This window comes from Schistocerca serialis, chromosome 7 (genome assembly GCF_023864345.2).
Source record: "Schistocerca serialis cubense isolate TAMUIC-IGC-003099 chromosome 7, iqSchSeri2.2, whole genome shotgun sequence".
Classification (NCBI taxonomy): domain Eukaryota; kingdom Metazoa; phylum Arthropoda; class Insecta; order Orthoptera; family Acrididae; genus Schistocerca; species Schistocerca serialis.
In genome coordinates, this window is record NC_064644.1 from 372861910 (window position 1) to 372889028 (window position 27119).

General features: G+C 41.3%; 1 protein-coding gene across 1 annotated transcript in view; it reads left to right on the top strand.

The window, feature by feature from the left end:
* LOC126413097 (ski oncogene) overlaps positions 1 to 27119 on the top strand; it is a 251275-nt gene that overhangs the window by 78407 nt on the left and 145749 nt on the right. Inside the window, exon 8 of the mRNA XM_050082992.1 lies at positions 7005 to 7280. Coding sequence (XP_049938949.1) covers positions 7005 to 7280 — 276 coding nt within the window. The remainder of the gene's footprint in view (positions 1 to 7004; positions 7281 to 27119) is intronic.

The following is a 27119-nucleotide window of genomic DNA, read 5'->3' on the forward strand; positions in this document are numbered from 1 at the left end:
GTGACTGCTGGAGATACTGGAACATCCACTGTATTCACTCGATATGAGTCCGTGCGATTACGACCTGTTTTCGAAAATGGGTGAACCTCTTCCTGGCGCGTGCAACAACAGGAGAGTAGATATCATCCTTGCCACAGGGCGGTCCTTGGGAGTCATCGACAGAGATGGGCGAGTTGATGGCTTACGTCGCCTTACATCTGTATAGGAAAAACTGATCGAGTTTGCGTCGATTATATTGAGGGTATGTAATACGGTGAACGTCTGTCAATAAAGTCTGGTATGGCATATAACACTGTTACCACGACTTTTTGTACAAAACCTGTATATAGACCTGTTTTTGGGCTGCGGCTGATACACCGACAAGGAGCGAGGTACGATTATGTTAGATGGAGGAGGATTAGGGTTTAACGTTCTGTCGACCATGTTATTCGCCATGGGGTACGAGTTCGTAACGAACAAGAGATGAGGTACAAGCTCGTAACCAACAATAGATGTGATACAAGTTCGTAATGAACAACAAATGAGGTACAAGTTCGTAACGAACAAGAGACGGGGTATGGACTCTTAATGGACAAGGGACAGGGTGCGAGCTCGTAATGAGCGGGAGATGGGCACAAGTTTGTAAGCAACAACAGACGGGGTACAAGCTCGTTATGAACTGGGCTCAGAAAGGAAATCGGCTGTGTCGTTTGAAAATTGCCTGCATGTTTTCTGTGGTATTCACAAAATACACAAAATACTCTTGGCGTGAAACATATAAATATGGCAGGAAGAGAACCTCTTACATTCGAAAGTAGTTATTTTTAAGAGATTAGCATCAAAATACAACAATTTCCTAAATATTTGACATTGTGTTAACTGGTGGGAATGATCTGAATTGTTATATTAGCCTGAAATATCAGGTACGTCAAGATCCCCTGTAATTTTTTTTATTGATTACTGGTTTCGACACAGCTGTGCTGTCATCATCGCATCTTGTAATACATAAACAGAAGTTGATGATGTTTACAAACTTGCAAGAAACACATTGATGTTGCGTCGGTTTGCAATAAAAGGTAGCAAGGAACATCAGCATCAGATAAAAAATTCCGTATATATATAGAACATATATCATGTTGTGCTAATGTCCGAGCACGCTCGTTCACTTAGCACCGTAATGGCACCATTGTGGTCTAAGTGTACGAGAGCGCTAGGATACCAAAAGAAAATTTAGAAAAAAGTTTTCTCACTTTTCCTCTAGCTGCAGACAGTTATGGCATACATATTCCCTCCTGGGGGAAGTGGTGTCGTCAGGAAGGGAATCTGGTCATCAGCTGTCACCAGCATTGGCAAAACTTTTACAACAACGCCGACTCTGTGGATTAACGAGGTCTTAGTCTGCAAAAAACATATTCAATTGCTTGGAAGTAATGAGCGTAACTAACAAAAAGTTAATGATTTGATGGAAAATTGAAATATTTAACGTTGGCTACATTAGTGAAGGGTCAAAAGTATCGTCATTTCAAGGCTAGCTATTTCGCGCATAAAAACTTACAATAGTTTGTTATTTAACTGTCAAAAAGGCTTCCTGCGGATCAAGCGATAAATTTAAAACATTTCGAGAACAGCAGGTATTAGGAAGACAAACGAGGTGTCAGTTTTTCTTCAGAAGTTAGCTATTTCTTCGCATTGAAATTTACTTTATGTGATATTTTACTGCCAAAATAGTTTCCTTCGAATCAAGTACTAATTCTAGAACAGAAAACGCTAAGGAAGTCAGTGAGGTATCAGTGACATTATGCTAAGTGGACAACACTTGAAGAGAAAAAAAATACAAAGCCGAAGTAATCGGTCAAATGTTTCATGAAATGATTTTTCTAAAAGTAAGGAATTAAATAGGTTAGAGAGACATTTGACGCACCTTGGAATGATGATCGAAATTATGTACATTAAATGAGGTCCGTCAAATGTTTTTATTCCTTTGTTTCAGAAAAGTCATGCCACGAAACTTTTGGCCAATATTTTTTCATTTTTTTTAAATTTTAATCTACCACAGACAGCAGGAAATTGGTATAATTTGAAAGGCCACATCTTGATCATGACGTCGTTCCGAACATTGTTTCTAGCTCGGTATGATCGTTCCAGCTTGCTGGCCTATCATTCCCAATGAACCGTTTCAACTGCTCTTGACCACTTTCTTGCAGGAGACCGTTTGCATTTTGATACTCATCTAAGTTAACTTCGCATAAATTGTTCATCAGAATATCAAACTACTGTCAATTTCTCTCATTAAGGGCTTTAATACCGAAACTGTCAGACAGTATGTATACTTCTTATCTACTGTACATTTAACATACTGGAAAAAAGTATGTCCAGGAGTGGTTACCTGTTCACATTTGCTCGTCGGTGTCCCAGTCTCGTCAGTTATAAGTAAATATACGAGGTATGAGAAGCAACGACTAGTGTATGGCGTTATTTATCAACATCTATGGATGAGTCCCTGAAACCTTGCACCGCAAATATTGCGAAACCGGAAAGTGCTATTCGGTTTTCCGTTTTCACAGAGTGGATTGGTAGTCAGGGCTCGTATTGACAGCCAGGAAAGTGTTCAACGTCCCGTCGATTCTGTCAGGTATGGGGCAGGAAATCGGCCGCGCCCTTCCAAAGTAATCATCATGGTCTTTGGTTGTAGCGATTTAGTGATATCACTAAAAACCCAAATCTGGCTGGCCGCACGCGGGTTTGAACAGTCGTCCTCCCGAATGCGAGTCTAGTGTGCTAACCACTGTGTCACCTCACTCTGTGTATTGTTAGCTAATTAACAGATTGTAATAATACTTAGAAAGTGCATTTTTGTGCAAATATACTCTTTTTTAAATAGAACAATGCGTGGTGACATTAACAGACTAAAGGTAGGGTGAATTAGAATGACAGCGGTGTTTCTTGCAGTCGTTCAAGTGCAAGTCGTTTGAGAGATATCGTATTCTGAAAAGTTCCTAGACTGACACTTGTTCAATACCTGTCGTGGTTCTCACTAAAGAACAACGCAAGGGCAGACACTAGTTATGAGGGTTCTGACCTGTAACGAACCAACTGACCATCACAGATTGTGTTCAAAATAACCAACGGTAGCGACTATATACGCTTCTGGAACGGCTGCTGTACACTCGCTAGCATTCCAGCGTAGATGCAGGCTGCAGTAATACGTCGTTGGATAGCACTGGATGTATTTGGTACATCCCTGTAAGCAGCGTCTTTCAGCTTTTCCCACAGAAAAAAGTGTACAGGTGTCAAATCTGGTTAGCCAAGTAAAGAGCCCCTGCGTCCAATCCAACGATTTGGAAACAGCTCTTGAAGACATGCTGCAGTACTTCATGTTGGTACCACAGTTTCATCCTAGTCTGCAGAGGAACGTCTTCTAGTATCCGTGGAAGATGGTCTGTTAGGAGGTTGCGATACTTCTGTACGTTCACTGTTCTGTCTATGAGAATCGGGCCTATGAGTTGATGGTTCACGGTCCTACACCACACGTTTGCTCTCCATGTACGCTGACGTTCCACCTGGCGAAGCCAACGGGGTTTGTCCACAGACCAGTGGCGCATGTTTCGGCGGTTTACGTGGCCGTGTTTAGTAAATATCACTAAACAGAATACATGATACGTATGGAGTATTCTATCTTAATGCCTATCTACAGAAGTTAACACGATTTCCATAATCGTTTCCATGCAGCTCTCTATGGAGAGAGATGTGATAGGGATGTAACCCATATCGATGGAGAATACATAGGACACTTTCCTGATTCATGCTACTTCCTCGTGCAATGGAATTGTAATTAATGTGCGGATGAACTGCAACAGCAACAAGAACAATAATTTCCCCCTCTTCTGTCGTAACTCGTTTCCTCGTGTTACTTTGTCTAGTGTTATATTACCACTTTCGCGCAAGTGGCTGAACAAGTTGATAAATAATTGCCGAGATGTTTGACATCTATTGGGATATCTTGCTGCACACGCTGTACAAAAACGAACTGCTTTCTTCCTACACTCTCCATACACCATGACCATGTTGGCTATTTCTGCTTTGGTAATCCCATCGTCCACTTACGAACTACCACTTGAAGTGTCACGCTCTGACAAGTAAGTTGCAGGGCACCCAAGAAAAACAAAAGCACACTGTAAGTAAACATAACAACATCGTACGCAGCTTGAATGGTACAATTATATCTGTGTAGAAACTTTTAAAATACGATATCTCGTAAACGACTCCCAGTAGAGTCCTGCAACAATTATCACATACATTCTAATTTACCCTGCTTTTAGCTTGTTAATGCCAATAGGCATAGTTCCGTTTAAAATTGTGTATATTGGAGCAAGATATATACTTTCTAAGTATTATTACAATTTGTTGATTGGCTAACAATACGAGTCCCTGATTACCACTCCATTCTATGAAAACCACACAGCAATAACACTTTTCATTCCCGCAATATTTGCGGTGGAGGTTCTAGGTGGAACATCTGCTTTTGGTAAAGAATTGTATAGTAAATGACAGAGGGTACTATACACAACGTGGTAGACGCCGATAAGCAATTGCTACAGTACTGACAGCATTGAGCAGCGTAGAGTTTCTGTCTGCCATGCAATTTTGTGCATAATTACTTCCTAACATCATTTGGCAGAGAATGGAGTATTTTATCTTTCTCTGTAGCTAAGAGTACAGTATTTATCATCTTCTTTCTTTCTTGCACGGAATGTGCAGGGTGGTTTTTCGATGCGTTCGTCTGCTGAAAGTATACCAGCCAGAAAGTAATGTCTGACCAGTAACAGCGTTGCACATCAAAAGATGGCAGCACTGTATAGCTGTAGGAAATGGTCGCCATTGATGTCTATATAGACAGGGTTCTGTGCCTGAATTCGTTACTGCGGAAGGCGAAACACATAACCGTATTCATGAAAGGCTGGAGCAGTTGATTGAAGCAATACGGAGCAGCCGGCCAGGACTGCAGTGACGTCACACAAAATCCAGCCACAGCCCGTGGAAAATATGCCCCCCCTCCCCCTCCCCCCCCCCCCCCCCCGCCCCACGCAAAGAACTTGTGATGTAACAGCAGTTGCTCTGCCCGAAAAACGTCGCGAGCGCTTGGCTACGTCTGAGGCCAGGTGGGAAACCAGTACATGAATGAGAAGGTACGCAATAAAATCCTTTCTGAGTGTGTGAGTATATTTAAACGCGTGTGTACGAGGTATTAAACTGGTCTGAAGTAGTGACACGGTTCCAGCTGGAGGCGGTTGCTGCAACTCGTAAGACCTATAGTGACACATGCTTTGCTGTACGCCAGAGAGCCCTTATATCTCGTTGGTTCCAACATCCAGGGTGTCAGCCAAAACATCAGTGACGACCGCCAGATAACAACAAATAAACTGTGTCGCCAATCATCCATTGCTAAAGGCAATGTGATGGCTACTATTGAAAAACTGGATTGTTCCAAGATTTGTGTACCCTGGTAACAAAAATATTATTATTATTTTAATGTTCTGACATTTGACTTATTGTCACTCGCAATTTTGCTTTCCTGTGCAGTGTCCTTGAGTCTAAATTACAATCACTTAATTTTTAACACTTTTTAAATATTCTTTCTTCATGATCGAATTAATCCTGTGATACAGAAAACACTCTGGAGAGGGCGGAACAGAGATCTGATGCAGATGGCGGCCAAACTTTCACATCCAATAGTCCATGAGGTTTTCCCAGATATTTACACCAATGAAATTTTATTGGATAGTTTTAATTCTTCTTGAAACGTGCTGTTAATAATGTCTTTTACTGCAAAATACAGTAAGTTAGTTTTTCCAGGCTGTTTAGTTTTCGGACCCTTTTTGGTTAGAAATCCTGCTTTTCCATTCCGTCTAATCCTCAGTTGGACGGTATGCCCTGAAACGCATTTGTCTTGTTATTATACTGAAGATATTTAATAATTTCTTAGAGTTACTTAACTTGAACGATTTTTGGATCTTGTGTGTGAAAAATGAGCATTGCTGCTTTGGAGTCACAAAAATAACAGCTTTGAAATAACAGCTTTGCCGAATGTGCGTAAATTGTTGTTTAGTTGGTATGATGCGGTTTCAATGACTTCAATTTCACCTTAAAAATTTGAGTGGTTTGGACTTAAGTTTCACAGAAAGAGAAAATTTTGGTATACATTCCTGAGCCACTGATCTTAAAGGTATCTCAGATTTATTGTTTTACTGCTTTAGCTTTCACTATTAATCTATCTTTTTCACGTTTTATATATTATGTGTAGCTAGTATTTCAGTTGAGGAACCAGAACTGGAGAGAGTGGGAAAATAATTTTTTCAACACCAACTTCCGGCAGTTGATATTGTAATCTTATGTCTTCTATTGCATTCAGTATGTTGCACAATCAGACTTCCATCCGTTATGCCCACTCAAAGATGTTCAACGGGGGCATCACTTTGAAGATGTGGAGGCTTTGAAAAATTCTGTGCTTCAGTGGTTGAGTTAGAATGATCATGATTTCTACCGCACAGGTATACGTACTCTTGTTTCAAGGTGTAAGAAAAATGTTGACAAATATTGTGATTATACTGGAAAGTAACGAACTCATCGTGAATGTTGCAGTTGTTATACTTGCCTTATGGCACTTACTTTTCTTGTAAAATAGGGAAAGAATAGGAAGCATTACTTCCTGGTTAACTCTCGTACATTCATGTTGATTGGTGTTAACATGGGTGATGAAAAATCACTTTACAAGAACCAGAGATTTTACGATCTACTTATTTATATTCATTAAAAATCTAAGAATTTTGCTAACAGATCATAAGCGTCAGACTATCGTTGTTGGATTAGGTTGTAAACGTCTTTATGGCATTACGGCAATACACCACATGGAGGAGACGCTGAGTCCCAGATAAGTATAAGAAGAAGACTGCTATACATTTGGACAATTGATAGATTTACACTGATGCTATTGCACAATGGAATAAGTCGTCGGCAAATACTCTCAGGAAAGAAGAGGTTCTCCTCTTGCAGGCTACAGTATTGAGCAGATACTGGAGGTACTGGAGCGTTCCCTTGAAAAAGCTCTTGTGTTCTCGCAGGCCTCGGTGGGCGACGCTCCGAGCCCCACGGGCATTGGGGCCAGCGCCGAAGACGAAGACGACGACGAGACGCTGGTCGACATCGAGAGCACCGAAGACGAGCCACCCCCGGCGCCCACCCCCGCCACCCCCACTAACGCTCCAGCGCCGCGGCTCTGGAAAACCGCCTCGCCCAAGGTCGAGGTGAGTACACTTGTTTCCCTTCCTCTCGTTCACTGCACTACACACCTGTGATATTGCTATCGATTTTTGGTGAAGCGTTTGAGCGGTGCCAGAAACAAGACTCCCTAGACATTACACAGAGGATTTTCGTCTGAATTTGTGATACCTACACGAAGAGTGTGAAATGCACAAATTGACTTTGAAAATTGACCAGCGTGACCAGTTTTGCAAAAATGTACTTAGTTGGAAGTAATCAGTGCAAGGAAGAAAAACTTAATTAGTGATTTGAGGGAAAATTACCCAATGGATTTTTATCAGAATTTTAATAGTCAAATGAAGAGTGACAAGTCGACAAATAAGCTTTCAAATTGACGAATATGAAATCTAGTTTTGCAAAAAATTATTTAATCGGTTAGAAATTAACCAGTGCAACAAAGAAAAACTTAATCAGCGACTTGAGAGAAAATTACACAACTGATTTTTATCCGAATTTTCATAGCCGAATGAAGAATAGGAAATGGAAAGATAGGAAATGAAACTGACCCACATGAGGTCTACTTTTACAAAAAATGGTTAATTGCTTGGATGAATCAGGCTAATTAAGAAAAACTTATTTAGTGATTCGAGGGAAACTTTTTGTCCGAATTTTCATGACCAAACGAAGAGTAGAAAATAGACAAATTGACTAACCTGGGGTGAAGCTTGGCAAGAAACAAAATTAATTGCTTGAAAGTAATCATGGCAGTTAAGAAAAACTAAATTACTGAATTGAGGGAATATTAAAATATTTCACGAACAGCTGCGCTATGTAATTAACGAGTCAGAAAGTTCTATGGTGAAGGCCTAGCTATTATAGGCATAAAAAGGTTTTATATTTAACTGTCAAAAACTTGCAAATAAAAAGAAATTGAAGAAACCGTAAAATGTTTACCGCAATTATTTATCTAAAAGTAAGAAATAAAATAGTTTAGAAAAATATTTGATGTGCCTTTGAACGCTGATCGAAATCGTACAGTATTTGAAGAGCCGATTGCCAATATGAAGTACCATGTTCAACTTAAAATCTTAGAATTTTAAAGAATAGCACACTCAACTCTTAGTTTCCAATCGATACGTAAAAGCCGTGTCCAGTGTTCCTCTAACCTATTTCATTTCGTACTTTTAGACAAATAATTTGACGAAACATTTGATCTTTTCATTCAAAAAAATTTTTCCAGTAAAACAAAGCAAAAAAAGTCTTCAAATGTTGTCTTAATATAGGCCGCGAAGCAGGGAAGTGACCTCTCTTGAATGTAGATGTACCATTACGAATAGCGGAAAATCACATGCGTCAGAGTGTGTGCTTATAAGAGCAGGGATGTTCCCATTATGTGCCGGTGGTTTGTCGACGCCGAGCTGACGCCTTATAGCTTCCCATATGTGTTCCATAGTGTCCAGAACAGGCGAATTGCAGGTTAATTTGGTTCAGATGATGGGTATTCCTACTGACCTGGATTTAAAGAACATTCCAGTAAAGGCACATTGTCGAATGTTGCGCTTAATTTTATCGCCATTTAGTCTTTCTTGGTAATGCTACAAAGTGTGTTGGATTAGTCTATTTTAGTAAATAAGAATAATCTAGCCGTATTTATAAAATCCGAACGTTTAAATGTATAAACAGAAGCTACACAGTGTAACAAAGTGATAGTGATAAATTTTGAGCGCCTGAAGAGCTGTCTTGAGGAACAAATTTTGAAGATACAAAGTCGCGTCCGGAAAATTCATGCACAGACCGTTGAAATTGTAGCGGATGACGCCTGCCTCTAGGCGACACTATTAGCAGAAAACATGAGTTTTATGCGGAGTGAGAATAAATTCCTTTCCCGATTACAAAAAATTTATTTCTAGCCATGTTTGCTAGATACGGCTATGCGGTTTGTTACGTAGTTTAACCCATAAAGGCCACACTTTCACATTTGTTTCGTATGCTGGACACTCACTTTCTCGCTATGTCTTTGCCAACACCTCTTCCGTCAGTGCCTCTACAGCACCTCGTATTCGTATAGTAAGAATTTGCATATCAGGAACTGGTGAAATTGACACTTTGCCCGTAACGTGACCCCACAAATGGTCTGGTGAACGCGGTGGCCACGATGTTGGGACGTCTCTAGCGATCCTTCTGTTCGGAAACATTTAATCCAAGAACTGGCGAACAATGAATCCTCAGTCTGGCAGAGCAACATCTTGTTGAAACGATAACTATGGCTGAAATTCCAAAAGTTGAAATACAATTTAAAGTTCCAAAATTTCCAGGCGATGAGTTAAGACGTCGTTTGCCAAAAACCACATAGACGTGTGGAAGTGTATCCATAAAAATGGATGAGTTAAGCTACCATTTGCAACAAACCACATAGCATAGCATAGCATAGTAGCATAGTTCTTTACGAATAAATATTTGCAATCATGGAATGACTCTATACTCATTATCTACGTTAACGTACCAGGACGTAACTCCTCACACCAGGCTTGACAGCATTTAAGACATCACACGGCAAACATCGCGATGTGGCAAAGTTTAGTATGTAGTATCTTCATAATCTTTCTATTCATGTTCAGTGTTCGTTTACTTAAAATCAAGTGCACCTAAATACTATGTATGTGTGTGTGGCTGTGTGTAAGCTAGCTGAAATTATATTACCGTAAATGAATTTGTCATAAATAGTAAGATGCGATGCAATATAAGTATTCTAAAACGTAACAGCCTTTTCATTCCACAAACATTTGGTTAACTTATGCCCAAACTTCCGTTGATTTCACCAGCATTACGATCATCGCGTGTAGCTGCACACGGTCCAGGAAGTAATGTTTTGTAACATATTCATTTGAAGATGAGCCTGCACTGGCTGTAAAACCAGTTAATGGCACAGTAAGTCATATCATATTGCAAAAGCGACTGTTTGCATATAATCTTTTCTATAGTCCTAAACAGCTAAAGCAATCCCCTGGCAAACCAAAATTTGATTTGCGTTATTTTTCGTAATTATTCACCGAATCAAAAATTTAAAAAGCTGTCACAATGAACTTAAGAGCTATAATCTGACGTTAACGCTTTAACACAATAAGCCAAGTAGTCTTAGAAAGCGTGGACGTATACGTCTTACGCGAGCGGAACTCACGGTTTGCATATTCACCTAGTATTTAAGAGTAAAAATATTTTGCGACTTCCAAAACCTTTCAGACTTTCTCGAAAGTTTTTCTCCCTGACACCCCCAACAAAATAACGAAAGGAAAAAAACGTTTGTCGCTTACTATATGTTCGTCGTTCATACAGTAAAACTTCAGCATCGGCATGACGTATTATTACTGCTTAGCTACTATTTTCGCAACACATTTTGCATGTTCCACTGATAGAACGTTCAAAATTAGATCACTGTATGACACATAGTTCACGTGGTATTACTTCAGAAACACTGAGGTGCGTGAAAAAGTAGCTTTCCTAAAAACTGACCGCAAATTATCCAGACTGTACGGTACCAAAGTTTGACAATGAGAGCCCGTAGCGACGTAAAACGAACTTCAAACATAATTTCAAACCTTTTCTAAATTTTTTTCTCGCTTACAGCCCACAAAATAAAGAAAGGAAACGAGTTTAGCCTCACTAAATTTTCGTTGTTCATGCGTTAAAATTTAAAACCATGAAATATGTTAAGAATATTTTTAGTAATCAAACGTGCCCTTTCTTCTTTCTTAACCTTGGTTAGTTTACTTCCTTATAATAACGATTCAATTAAATGCATTTTGTGACACAGTCGTCACATAAAATTGATATCAGATATAAAAGGCCGGCGGTGTGGCCGAGCGGCTCTAGGTGCTTCAGTCTAGAACCGCGCGACCGCTACGGTCGCAGGTTCGAAAAATGGCTCTGAGCACTATGCGACTTAACTACTGAGGTCATCAGTCGCCTAGAACTTAGAACTAATTAAACCTAACTAACCTAAGGACATCACACACATTCATGCCCGAGGCAGGATTCGAACCTGCGACAGTAGCGCCAGGTTCGAATCCTGCCTCGGGCATAGACGTGTGTGACGTCCTTAGGTTAGTTAGGTTTAAGTAGTTCTAAGTTCTAGGGGACTGATGACCTCAGAAGTTAAGTCCCGTAGTGCTCAGAGCCATTTGAACCATTCTGAGCTATAAAAGTGATACCGTAACATTTGCACCAAATTATATTGTGAAATGAAACTGTAGTTTAATGACTTTGCTTTTGTAGCGTGTCATTGCTGTGATTAAGTCTAAAATAAAAGGTCTCGTGGTTTACACTATTTGCAAATAAATAAATAAATAAATAAATAAAAAATTAAAAAACGTTACTAGCACGTATAAAAGGGTTATCACTGTTTTGGTGTACCAGTTCTGGGATGGACGGTTCTCTTTAGTCTCTGGGCAAATAAAACGGAACTATCGAAACCAATATACGAGTAATTAAGGCTTTACGTCGTCATCCACAAAGGCTTTACATGCTTAACGTCAAATATTAAACAGATTAACTCTTTTTAAAAGTACTCAGACGTCTGAGGCTGTTTCATATGTGGGAGTTCGATTCTTTACAGAATCGGGCTTGAGGGGATTACTGCTACCTACAAAAACAGCTTATTTAACCCTTTCATGGTTAGGTTAGGTTTAGCAAATATTTGGAAAATTGAACGTCAAAACATGTCTTCCTTCGTAATTAATAATACACTTACACTACAAAAAAAAAAAAAAAGAAATACACTGACTGATTTTTAAAATCGGCTAAATAGGCACGAGTAACCCCTGAACATAACTAGGTCGATGTTTATCGTGTTTCAGAGTTAATTATTTAATTTTAGAATGTTTTTATCAGTACGGCGATTATGGAGAGAAGTATAACAAATCAAGACCAAAACACATTTACTCTCCTGACAGTCAAAGATAAAAAAAGAAATATCGCACATGTTTTTTAGCAAAACATTAGGAGATGGCTTTGATATATCACACACCCATATTTTCTACATTCTACGAAGTTTACTGGAGCATATGTGTCCCACTACATGCAAAATTAAGTACAGATCAGTAGAATTACTAGGTGCGTAGTAATGTTTCGGAAAAGCGTCTAGCCGGCCGAAGTGGCCGTGCGGTTAAAGGCGCTGCAGTCTGGAACCGCAAGACCGCTATTGTCGCAGGTTCGAATCCTGCCTCGGGCATGGATGTTTGTGATGTCCTTAGGTTAGTTAGGTTTAACTAGTTCTAAGTTCTAGGGGACTAATGACCTCAGCAGTTGAGTCCCATAGTGCTCAGAGCCATTTGAAAAGCGTCTATGATGTATAAGAAAATAATTAGTTACCTCAAGCGTTCTGGAACTGGAGAAGATAGTCACTTGATCTGATTTTCGTGAAACAGACACACTATAAACACGCGTCGTCCCGTTTGATCACTCACAAGGGGAGGCCGCCAATTGTGAAATTCAGATTCGATTCATACTGTGCATAATAAAAGCTCATGGCCAGAGGTGTAATGTGGCAAAGCACCAAGATGCACTCCCCAGCCGTTGTCGAGAAAATCGACAGTTAAAAGAAACCGTTGCGGTGAAATACCCTCTACATTTGTTATTTCCCACAGCGTCGTGGCGCAGCAGTAAGCGCTCGGGTTCCGGATCGAATCTCGCTCCATGGAACTTTTTTTTTTGGTATTTGATTTTTGTAATTCAAATATATATATATATAAAATTCCCGGCAATCAGTTGCAACAATTGTACATATAATAAGTTGTTGAAAGTCGTTTGTCGTGGAAAAACTGGCGACTTGGAACATGATTATGTTTTCCGCAAACAAAGTTGTATTTCACAAATGTTATTAATTGTCTTCATAATGTTTACACGTGTAGTTAACGGGAGACGTAGAAACGATATTCCGAAACGAATACGTATAGTGTAAGTCAAACATTCGAATTAGAGTAGAGACCCCACGATATATATATATATATATATATATATATATATATATATATATATATATTACAAAAAACTAATACTAAAAAAAAAGGTTGCATGGCGCAAGATTCGATGCGGCGACCTTCGGATTACGAACCCGAGCGCTTACCGCTGCGCCACGAAGCTGTAGGAAATTATATAGCGTAGACAGTATTTCACCGCAACGGTTTCTTTTAACTGTCGATTTTCTCGGCAACGGCTGAGAAGTGCATCTTGGTGCTTTGCCACATTACACCTCTGGCCATGAGCTTTTATTGTGCGCAGTATGAATCGAATCTGAATTTCACAATTGGCGGGGTCAGGGATTTTCTCTGCCTCGTGATGACTGGGTGTTGTGTGCTGTCCTTAGGTTAGTTAGGTTTAAGTAGTTCTAAGTTCTAGGGGACTGATGACCATAGATGTTAAGTCCCATAGTGCTCAGAGCCATTTGAACCATTTTTTTCACAATTGGCGGCCTCCCCTTGTCTGACCCTTCTGTATATCCACCTCAAACCTCGTGATATATTTCTCCCAGTTCCGAAAACGTATCGATGCATGCTAGAAAAATATGGGATATAGACGTCCCAATGCACAAAAATTCTTATTACTTCACTGGGACATGTGTCCCATCAATCGCGAAAGTGTTAAAAACAATGTATTATGACTTTTGCGGTAATACAGACAAAATGCAGAACGAGGTGGAGGTAAGGAAACGGCTCGGGTCTAAAATCCAGCGCAGCGACGGCCTCGATTCCTCTGTCCATGGTGGCCTCGCGCATGCGCCGTGCGGCGCTGGCTTAATTAACGCGGGTGTCAGGACGCGCAGGGCATACGGAGGGCCGCATTAGCCTCGCTCATCTCCGTAATGAGCGTCAGTATGCGCCAGCCGCCGGAAACTCTCGCGAAAGCAATCCGGCCGGCCCCAAATTAACTTTGAACTTCATTTTCACGCCGTAACGGAGGCGTCCATCTCTAACGTGTGGCCCGCCAAGTCTCTCGGGCCGGAATGAACTTAACGGCCTGTGTCCGCGACTTTATTCCCTTTAATTGGCTCTTCTTTTCGTGTGCTATTTGCATTCTGCGGCTTAAATGCCGCATTTCGAGGGAGGCTGGGATTCGGAGTCCGCTCTCGCAAGCTGACGCTTTTTAAGGCTTCGTTACTTCGCCAACGTTTCTACTCCAAACGTATTTAAACGCAGAACTCCGCACGATTTATTTAGTTTTTCAAAACTTTTATCTGAGACGAACTTTTGTAGCAAGCACCATGTTATTAGCAAACGCAGGCGTGGCATGCCGGGAACACAGCAACAGTTGTCAATAACCAATACGAGCAAATTATAACAATGGGTATATCTGTGTGTTTTCCAAATCTCCTCCTAAATCACTGGACTTATTTCAACCATATTTGGTACACATATCCTTTACTGTCAGGCAACAATCGCTGTCGAGATAAGAACCACCTACCTAACATGGTTCAGGAAATATGACATCAAAAACAATGAGATGCGTGAAAAACTGCTGCATCATGCATGTCGTTTAAATTTATTACTTCTGTGCTACTAACTCTATTCGCAGTAAACTTTGCAGTAAGTATCCAGATATGCCGCTAAATGCGCCTACAAAATTGTAGCATAGTACCACGCATAGTTCAGGCAATATGGTCATAAACAGTGAGATGCGTGAAAAAAATGCCACAGCATGCACACGGGTTCAATAGATTTATTTTTTACCACTGAGAAACTTCTGAAGCCGAGTCATCTTAAGGAAATGCCTCACACCTCGCAGCGCTTTTGATAGCTTTCAGCTGCGAAGTGTAAACGGCTGTAGGCGAAAACATTAGCCATGTACAGAGCTACATAGAGACATTGCCACAGAGACGTTCCCAAAATCACATTGTAGATTCATGTAGCAGCTGTACTTATTCATCTGTATATTATGCATATTTCTTTGCACGAGACGAACTTTGCATATTTCTACGGTGTTTTCACGTTTATATGGAAATGAAATTTCTTTGATATTACACTACAAAGAAAAGTCTGTTTTCCGTTTCTGGGAGAAAATTGGCAAAATGAATTCCATGCAGTGCTGTGTTAGTCACCCAGCATAGAGATAAAACAGCCACAGCTCACACACAGTCTGATTTTACTGCCGGATACGTCCGTCACACGCGGGCATCATCAGATATGTTAATGGAAAAATCCAAAGAACTATCTACTGTTACATTGCGTTGAGAAACGGCTGTCAAGAACGTGATAAACCAAACTACACTCCTGGAAATGGAAAAAAGAACACATTGACACCGGTGTGTCAGACCCACCATACTTGCTCCGGACACTGCGAGAGGGCTGTACAAGCAATGATCACACGCACGGCACAGCGGACACACCAGGAACCGCGGTGTTGGCCGTCGAATGGCGCTAGCTGCGCAGCATTTGTGCACCGCCGCCGTCAGTGTCAGCCAGTTTGGCGTGGCATACGGAGCTCCATCGCAGTCTTTAACGCTGGTAGCATGCCGCGACAGCGTGGACGTGAACCGTATGTGCAGTTGACGGACTTTGAGCGAGGGCGTATAGTGGGCATGCGGGAGGCCGGGTGGACGTACCGCCGAATTGCTCAACACGTGGGGCGTGAGGTCTCCACAGTACATCGATGTTGTCGCCAGTGGTCGGCGGAAGGTGCACGTGCCCGTCGACCTGGGACCGGACCGCAGCGACGCACGGATGCACGCCAAGACCGTAGGATCCTACGCAGTGCCGTAGGGGACCGCACCGCCACTTCCCAGCAAATTAGGGACACTGTTGCTCCTGGGGTATCGGCGAGGACCATTCGCAACCGTCTCCATGAAGCTGGGCTACGGTCCCGCACACCGTTAGGCCGTCTTCCGCTCACGCCCCAACATCGTGCAGCCCGCCTCCAGTGGTGTCGCGACATTCGTGAATGGAGGGACGAATGGAGACGTGTCGTCTTCAGCGATGAGAGTCGCTTCTGCCTTGGTGCCAATGATGGTCGTATGCGTGTTTGGCGCCGTGCAGGTGAGCGCCACAATCAGGACTGCATACGACCGAGGCACACAGGTCCAACACCCGGCATCATGGTGTGGGGAGCGATCTCCTACACTGGCCGTACACCACTGGTGATCGTCGAGGGGACACTGAATAGTGCACGGTACATCCAAACCGTCATCGAACCCATCGTTCTACCATTCCTAGACCGGCAAGGGAACTTGCTGTTCCAACAGGACAATGCACGTCCGCATGTATCCCGTGCCACCCAACGTGCTCTAGAAGGTGTAAGTCAACTACCCTGGCCAGTAAGATCTCCGGATCTGTCCCCCATTGAGCATGTTTGGGACTGGATGAAGCGTCGTCTCACGCGGTCGGCACGTCCAGCACGAACGCTGGTCCAACTGAGGCGCCAGGTGGAAATGGCATGGCAAGCTGTTCCACAGGACTACATCCAGCATCTCTACGATCGTCTCCATGGGAGAATAGCAGCCTGCATTGCTGCGAAAGGTGGATATACACTGTACTAGTGCCGACATTGTGCATGCTCTGTTGCCTGTGTCTATGTGCCTGTGGTTCTGTCAGTGTGATCATGTGATGTATCTGACCCCAGGAATGTGTCAATAAAGTTTCCCCTTCCTGGGACAATGAATTCACGGTGTTCTTATTTCAATTTCCAGGAGTGTATATCGCACTGTAAACAAGAAAGTTAAACGAGCTAAATATGTCCACGCAAGATATTAAAAATGACAAACGTTACGTTACGCTTACACCGTTCTTTCAAAAGCTTCGAGACTTATTTTATCCCTGTCTATAAGCGATGTTGACGCTTCAAGTACGGTGGCAGTTTCAATTAACAAATGTAAACAACAGATATGCATTCAGTCTGAATAAACGACAACGCAGTTGATGTAGTGTTATAATATTAGAAGTAATGACCAAACAGCTACAGAAGTTGAAGTAAATTTTAGAGTTTAACGTTTGTTGAGTGGTAAAAAAATCGGGATTTACATACTTTCAAATTGGTAAAAACAAATCGAAGTGACAGTAGTCATAGGAACTGTTAATACTTGTCGTCTGAGTATGGTGTACTTAAACAATACTTACACGTACTCGATTTACCGGTAAAGAGAACGACGATCAGTAACTCGCTCAGACTGATTTTTTCCGGAGACTTTCTGTACGCTGTAACTCACAACGACACACGTCAGTCAATAGATAATTGTCATATGTCATAAATTATGACCAGATAGTAACTCACAACGACACACATCAGTCAATAGATAATTGTCATATGTCATAAATTATGACCAGATAACCACCTTGCAAGATACTATGGGCAAAGTTAAAAAACTCCGGCGTATGAGTATCGCTCATTTTAAGAGGAAACTGCACATAAATTAACTGGCTACAATTTGTGTCAGTAGTTGCGTCATCGGTTGTCTTGTAAACAGCGACGATTCCTGTTCAAAGCTGTTACCGGTGTGAAGGAGATTACAGAGATGACGACATAAAAAAACTACTTCACTATTAAAACAAGAGCAGCAGCAATACAAAGGACACTAAGCTATTGAAATACAAAGAGATCTTTCCAAGACTGCAATCATGATATCTTGGCTTTGCCTCCTTTTTATTCTGTAAGCAACTCAGAATCTTTGCGACGACATTTGAAGTAAAACAAATGTGCTCCAACACTTCTTATGCACTATTAGGCTTAGCCTATTAAGCATACATACGAGATTAACCGAACTCCTTCCATCTGGTTTTGGTTCTCATACAATAACGTAGGCCTTTATAATTAAGAAATCAGCCACGGAAAGGGACCCAAAATTGGAAAAGACTACAGGTTTTTGGGTGAGGGTGTTAGAGAAGCGTTCTAAAGATCATGGACAACGAGAATGAAGGCTGAGACGTTCTTCAGGAACATAAGACAGAAAAGATAATTTTGGAGGGCCATAAAGGGATGGAGAGTCCGATAGGTGAGAAACTTAATCATTGTGAAATTAATAGAAACAAATACTTCTGGAAAGAATGCACGAGCAATACCATGACTTCAGTACATCATACGGATAAAACAAGATCTGAAATTGTCACTATACACTAAATTAGAGAGAGCTGAGGTAAAAGGGGAAAATGGAGAACAACTGATTGAGAACGAGACAGAAGAGGTCTCATGTATAAGGAATTACTGCTTTTATTAAACTAACGTACTGCAGCATTGCTTGGTAAGTGCTTACTTTACTCCGTTGCTGTACTTTCGAAGACGATTCATCGTAATGTCAGCAGTGTTGGTGAAAAATGAGGAGCACCATCTTAATTCGTTAGGTGAAGCATCTAACGGGTCTATTTACGTGTGTACGTCAAAAATATTGCTCAAATTGCTCTAAGCACTTTGGGACTTAACATCTGAGGTCATCAGTCAAAAAAATGGTTCTAATGGCTCTGAGCACTATGGAACTTAACATCTATGGTCATCAGTCCCCTAAACTTAGAACTACTTAAACCTAACTAATCTAAGGACATCACACACATCCATAACCGAGATAGGATTCGAACCTTTGACCGTAGCAGCAGCGCGGTTCCGCACTATAGCGCTTAGAACCACTTGGCCACAGCGGCCGGCTGTGTACGTACAACGAGATTAATACAGAAGTTTATTTTTGTTGGTTGCTAAACACAATGTGGTTTTGTACTTTTCTAATGAGTTGAAATTGTGTAAACGTATACAGACAGCTATCTAGTCCAAGGATCTAATCCCTTCACTTCCTGTGTTTTTCGTTTTCACAGGTGGCCGCTATTGAGGCAACTTACATATTCGTCGTATCACGTGTATAACCGTATAGCATCGGTTACAGTGAGCTGTGTTTACAAGTTGTAGTACTACGTGTTAACAATGATAACGGTGGTGATGACAATTCGAAGGAAGGAGAGTAGGATGAAAGAGGCAATCTAGTACGCAGAACGCATCCTGCTCGTCTCGAATACCAACTACGGGATCGGAAAGGTTAAAGACTGGCGCCTCGCTTTAAATGTTCACAATGTACAATTGTGCTCTTCACAGAAAGAAGAAACAAAGTACGTGAGATTACTATAATATCAAGGAGTCACAATTGCAGTCAGTCAAATTATACAAATATGTGCACTTAACAATGTGTAGGGATATGCTGTGGAATGCTCACATAGGATTGGTCATAGGTAAACCAGGACTCCGATTCATTGATAGGGTACTGGGAAGTAGAATCAGTCAGTAAAAAAGGTTACTTACAAAAGACTTCTGTAGCTCATTCAAGTGAATGTAACTAGTAACAAACAGGCCTACGCGTGGATATTTAATACACTAAACGACGAAAAGCACACATGACCAGAGGTTTTGCTTAAAAAACCTACACTAGCAGACTGTTGAAGACAGACGCGAACTAAGCCTAATTTAAAAGTTTCAAGAACAAATATTAAGTGCGAAATCTATAAATATGCTACAACTGCCTACTTTTGCTCCTATACGAACGACTAATTACAGCACACACAAAACTACTTAAGCCATCATTCTTACCCGAGTCCATACACGAAGACAGTGGGAGAAATCCCTAAAAAGTGATACAATAAGAATAATTTTCTACCACGTATTTCACAGAGTTTTCAAGACTACTGAAGCAAGTACGTTACGACCTTCTTCTGACAGACAGATCACCATCAATAGCATCAAATTCTCTGACTCCATGACACGCTGCGCGGAAGTTCGGGACTTAGCTCAGCACATTCACTCGTAGACAGATGACCAGCAACGTTACATCACCATCTCACCTTCCCCTCTCAATAAAATACTGACAACGCAACTTTCTTCCAGTGTCAGCATTCGAACTGTTTACCTCCTAAACAAGAGCCACCTAACGAGTATATTATGTGCGTGTAAATAAATAAATCGGTAAGCTTGAGCAGACCTTCTTGCTAATACCAATGACTTTATTTGGTGTTTCAAATCAGAAGTATCAAGGAGTCCATTGTGACAACTGTAAGGTACATCCAGCGAGGCAACGTTGCGAATCAGAAGCAAACACGCAAGTCTTCATTTTACGTCATTTTGACATCGCTGTGACACAGTCTTCCTTCTTAGCAGATATTTATTACTAACTTGGTTTCCGACCTCCAGAAAGATTTATGCCACTTTGCTGTCACAGATCGAAATTTAACCGATAAAATCGCGTCGAGTACCGTGCCGTTGTTTCACCGACTGCTGGGGTAGTCACAAATTGCGATGGAAATCGTGGGTTTCCGTGTGGAACTCCAGTTTATCGCTCCATCTTGCAGATGGTATCCTAGCTGTCACGGAAATTCGCGGCTGGCATTTACTAGCACAGTAACAACGCTGGTGTTTTGGATAAGCAGTTTCTTGTTTCATAGTGGCTCTGCTGCAGTTAAAAAATCTCCTGCTGTATTAACTGTATTTTATAGGTGTCTCGCCAACAAAGCAACTGCCGTACTTAACAGACATGCCTGTTACATGAGCAGTATTTAGACGGTGAACCACAAAGAGAATTTTTTCAGAATACAAAATAGGTTAAACAAAAGTAGGTTAAAAATCGTCGAGAATATGGAAGAGCATTTCCGAAAACAAGTACAGTGGAACTTTGTTTATCCAGTCTAGTTGGGAACGTAGGTAATCCGGACAACCGAAAATCCAGAAAAAAATAAAGTGACATGGATAAATGCTACAAGCAGACATTTTATTACTTTCACGCACATACACAAATCATACTGGATGTTAAGGTTATAGGTACAGATATTGTGATAACTGTTATCTTAATATATACTCACTTCAGTATGTTTGTTACTTTTTCTCTAAGTCTAATGGTCTTCTCAATTACGGAAATTTGTAGTAAGGTTCTATGGGACCATACTGATGAGGTCATCGGTCCCTAGGCTTACACACTAATTAATCTCGCTTAAACTAACTTACGCTAAGGACAACACCACACTCATGCCCGAGGGAGGACTCTAATCTCCGACAGGAGGAGCCGCACGAACCGTGACAAGGCGACCAAGACCGCGCGGCTACCCCGCGCGGCTGGTCTTCCCACAAACACACCACAAATTGTACTACCTGATGTTTTCTGTACGGTCATAACTGCACCGTGAAGTGGATTACTATAGACTGCCCATTTTACGTCCACACATCAATACCTGACTTGCTACCCAGATACGTTGTTGGCTTGTTTGTGCCACCCTTACTTGGAGTTACTAATCAACCTACAAACTTACTACTGATAATAGCCATAATTATTAGTCTGCAAATGAAGTAAATACTGATGTCACGATGTCAGTACACAGTCCTCAGTCATCAACATAAATATCTGCACTTATGCCCCTAACACAATGTATATTATTTTCATATAAAAGTTGAACAGATAATGAACAAAACCAATGAGTTTTACACACTGAAATAATTAGTAACTGTTTTTTTTTTTAGACAGATTCGTATGTCGTTTATGTGCAACACGATCAGCTGGGCATTCCACCAGCAATAGTTCAGCCCAAGTTGTTACCGTCTGGAGTTTCACTTAAACCATCATTTTGTCCAGCTGCGTTGTTGGCTCCGCATGTGACGTCATGTGTTCAGACTGAGCACCAGTTAATCAGTCACCATTGTTGTTATTGTCTGCAGATGGACAAACTTTCGTAATTTGTCCTTCGGAAATTATACGGTAGCTTGCGTTGTTGTCTTTTTTCAGCCAGTCACTTACGTCTATAATGACTGAGCATAGTGGAATCTTTGTAAAGCTTCAACACCAAATTCAACATAAATGGTGAAATGGCTCTGAGCACTATGGGACTTAACATCTGAGGTTATCAGTCCCCTAGAACTTAGAACTACTTAAACCTAACTAACCTAAGGACATGACACACATCCATGCCCGAGGCAGAATTCGAACCTGCGACCGTAGCGGTCGCGCGGTTCCAGACTGAAGCGCCTAGAACCGTTCGGCCACAGCGGCCGGCTCAGCAGCAGTATTCTCCAGCAATTTGCCTTTGTCCATTCTATGCAGTGCATTTACTTTTTTGACCATGCACACTGCCACCAGCTTTCTCTTTGATGTAGTTTTGCACTCGTAACAAATTGGGGCACTACAGTACTGTAAAACTCAATAGCAAATCGTTAACTGACACCCATGTGTAGCGGTTGGCTGAAATTAAATTTAGTGATTCCCGTCTTTCAGTCGCAGATTAATGCTGCTATTACATCCGGAGTAAAAAATATTTAAAAAAAAACGACCTACGGTTTAATGAGGTCAACATTAAGGAACTTCCACTATACCCAGAGTTATCTGACGATGATGGCTGTGAACTGATTCCCCACTGTTATAAAGTCACTCAGTATTTGTGTGTGTGTGCAATCTTATGGGACTTAACTGCTAAGGTCATCAGTCCCTAAGCTTACACACTACTTAACCTAAATTATCCTAAGGATAAACACACACACTCATGCCCGAGGGAGGACTCGAACCTCCGCCGGTACCAGCCGCACAGTCCATGACTGCAGCGCCTTTGACCGCTCGGCTAATCCCGCGCGGCGTCACTCAGTATGAGATTCGACCATAACCTCCCCTCCGCAAGCAGGAAAGGAATTCTGTTTAGTTTCCTTTTGGATCCAGTCTTCGTACTTGCTTTCATACTTTCGGAATTTTTGGCCCGGTCAGTACTGTTTGCTTTCTAGTTTTTCCCTTTCCAGAAATAAGGAAACTGTTGCTCGACTGATTTCAATAAGCATGGACATTATGTTCGTTTCTTCTGAGCGTTTCCAATTCACTCTTTCCCTGTACATTTCTACCTACATCATAATGCTTCGAGGATAGTCCCACCGGAAACGTGTAGCCGAATCGCAATAAAGATAAGATCTTAATAGAGGCACAGAAGTAGTTACATATTTCACCACACGAGAATATACCACAACTTTAATTTTACCCCTTTATAACTAATTCACTCTGTAGTTGGGGACCCAGGTCAGGGTGCAGTTGAGAACTGCATCACACTTTTGCTACAACTAATGAATACCGCACAGCCAAGCTGCGTGACATACATACGAAAGAGTACTTCCAATGATACATTATTGGCCTTTCAGAGTTTCTAAAGCAAGACATACAACTTTGATGCCATCAATAATAATTCAAGCAGTAATTTAACAAAAAAGATTGTAAAGTCATTCAGTACCAATATCGAACTTTTCTCCGTCGAAGAACTGTGTTGCAAGACTTTACTGCAATATTAATCTCTCCTGCAGTCTTGGTACATACCTCTCCATGTATTTTGTCCTGCGAATTTATGGGTTTCACATTAGAGTCTTAATGCGTGCAATAACGGTGTTATGATTCTTGCTATCGTGTCGGATATGCTTTGTTAGATATATCTTAATTGAGTATAAGATCCTGTAATTAATACTGCCCGAGAGATCCTGAAAATCTGATACCTGTCGAAATGTTAATCAGAAGAGGACAATTTTTGTTGGAAGCGGATCTCTTCCTGTGATTCTCGCTCGTAATTGCTCAGCCGTCAAAATAGGCGTTTGTAAAAGTATTCCTTCAAACAGTAGCTTTTGTCTTTATAAGCTCATATAAGTGAATAATTTTTCCGCGTCCTCTAAATTCAGTTCACTCTGTTCGTCCACAAGAGCCGAAGTTCAGTAGATAACAGCGCTCAGGTGAATGCTGTGTTCCTCGGCTTTCGGAAAGTTTTCGATACACTCCCGCATCTTACGAAAATCTGACCAGATTTGTGATCGGATTCAGGACTCCCACGCGGATGAAACTCAACACGACCGATGTAGACGAAATTTCGGGAGTACGCCACTGGACAGTAATGGAGATGTTGTTTGCAGTATACATAAATGATGTAGTGAATAACATCGAAAGCTTAGTAACGCTCTTTGCAGACGATGCTGTTGTCAGTAGGAAGGTAACAACGCTAGAAGAATGCAGCGAAATAAAGGAAGACTTTAAAATAATCGATGATTGGTACACAGTCTGGAAGTCGACCTTGAAGGTAAATAAATATCACGAACTATGTCCAAAAAGTGAAAGAGATACATTACTGCTCAATACCACTACGAGATCGTACTGAAAAGTAACGTTTCCGAATTTTTCAAGTGAAGACTCTTAAAGCTTATCTTAACATTTTTCCCAGCGAGAGTCCAGTTTGTTGATACGATTACTACAGAGTGTCTGCTTTTGTGACTGAGCCACAACCTCACTTCTGCTTGCACCGCTTCATCATTAACAAAGCGAAGTACTGGAAAGTGTTCCTAAGTGTGGAAACAGACGAAATTCGAATGAGACCAACATGGGATTGTATGCAGGATGGTGGATGACAGTGAACCTAAGGCGTTGGGTTGCTGCAGATGTCGCAGAGTTTGTTTATGGGTTCGAATTGTCATGCTGAAGCAGTGGGTGCTGAATGTGTGAACGAACTCTTCGAATTCAAAACTCGATTACAGCGCGCCGTTCCTCACGCACCGACGTGGTTATGTTACATACTGCCATGTTACAAGCTACAATTTGGAGCCTTATAAGGGCAAAGGGGTTGAAAATAGGTAGAGATGAAGAATAACGTTAACGTTAACGAGGCTTGTTTGATTTCAAATAAAAAGTTCGGAGCACGCACTCGTATTTGCGACACGTAACTCGAAACAGTAAGCCCCGTAAAATGCCCATAAGTAACCTTACGTAGCGTCCTACAGTGTAAGGACTACATTAAGCAAATTGTAGAGAGACGTTTCTCTTCGCGGAACTTCCACATCTGTTACTTATTGTAATGATAAAATCCGCTACAGATGCAAAAATTATTTTTTTCTGAAAAGGAAAGCGCCATCCGGTTTCAGCACATACGTCCCATCTTCAGACGCGTCTGCAAAATTTTAAAAGAATAATAATATCTATCTACATGGCTTATCTTACCAAAGGCAAATAGACCAAACAGAAATTCTTAGAAAAAACCATATACGTACTTACAACACACTAGTTCGTGTGATTCTTGAGTTTTGTCTATCAGTCTGAGACCCTTATAGCGTAGGAATGGCAGAAGAGATACAGAAGATCCAACGAAGAGCGCCACGTTTCGCCGGGTTATCTTTAAGTCGGCCCGATATTTCTGCGGATATGCTCAAGGAACTCCAGTGGTTGGCGCTGGAAGAGGGGTGTCGTGCATTACGGAGAGGTTTGTTTACTGCTGAAATTCCGATAGCACCGGACGCATTGACCGAGCGGTTCTAGGCGCTTCAGTCTGGAACCACGCGACCGCTACGGTTGCAGGTTCGAATCCTGCCTCGGCATGGATATATGTCATGTCCTTAGGCTAGTTAGGTTTAAGTAGTTCTAAGTTCTAGGGGACTAATGACCTCAGCTGTTAAGTCCCTTAGTGCTCAGAGCCATTTGAACCATTTTTTGAAATTCCGATAGCGTTCGTCGAAGAAAAGAGTCAAGTAACGTATTATTTCCTTCAAAACAAGTCTCGCAAAATGATAAATTACTGAATTCGCAAATATCAGACGATAGGCAATTAGTGTGGTACCAGACGCATCCGATACCACACGCCGTAAGGTGACTTGAATAACACAGATGCAGATGTGCTTGTGGCTAGCTGCTACACATAACTCGTACTACGTCAGTTTACCGCTCAGAAACGTTCTCACAGTGGAGTGTCGAAATAAACATCGTGAGAACAGATTTGCAAACAGCAGACGTAATAAACATAAAATTCAACTGGAAAGGACTTCCTTTGTCATTAATGTTGTTTCTTTTAGAAAAAAAAGAAATTTTATCGCTAAACAACTCAAAGTTAGGTAGCAGCACTGCCACATACAAAAGAATCTTTTTCAACTTCGTGCCGGCCTATGTAGAAATATTGCAATCATCATGACGCATCTGGCTGTGTTTGTGATTGTAATTTTTTTGTTTACCATTTGTCAATGCTCGTAGAGAGTAACGGCTATTGGAACTGCGAACATGAACATCTACGTCTGGGTTGTTGTAATCGAAAGAAAGTCTGTTGCATGAACATTGCCTGTGACTGCTGTCTGTGACGGTTGTGTAGTACCAGTAAGCTTTTATATTGTATATATTGTATATGGACTGATAAGGTAAGGAATGATGACATTCTACGCAAAATTGTAGCAAAATCGTATATGGAGAACGCTGAAAAGAAGAAGACATTATAGGATATGTGTCCAGATATCAGGGAATAGCTTCCATGATACTAGAGGGAGCTATGGAAGGTAAAAACTGCACAAAAAGATAGAGGTTCGAATATACGTAGCAGATAATTGAGGACGTAGGTTGCAAGTGCTACTGTGAGATCAAGGAATCCTTGTTGTGGCGCTATAATATAGTCAGGAGACTGACGACTCAAAAAAAAAAAAAAAAAAGTTCTATTCAGCAAATGTTCTTGGTGTCAAACATTAGTAGGTAGCAGGAAGGGAACTCCTTATCTGTTCTTTCGCACATGTCCGAAAGAACAAATACCATCTTCATATAGTTAAGGCGCACCGGTCGTTTGACCATCTTCTTCTTTGCAGATGCACAAAGAGTGCTTCTTTCTTTTTATATTTTTTGAGGCTAGATTAGTTCCTACTTTACTTTTGATTTTGGGTTGAGGTTACCCTGAACTCTTACGGGAATCGGCAGTAAAGCCGCGAATACAGAGTATAATGGGCAGGGGCACTATGAATATAGTGCGGGACAATAAGTTGAGAATGTGAGTCTCACGGGAGGCGTGCCAGAGATAAGTCCCTGCAGTCGCACTATCCTCTGTGTCCTCGGTGGCTCAGATGGCTGATAACAGTAATCGAAAAATTCGCAGCGGACTATAGTGTGGAGCATCCTTATGTCGTAACGGGACGACTTTCTA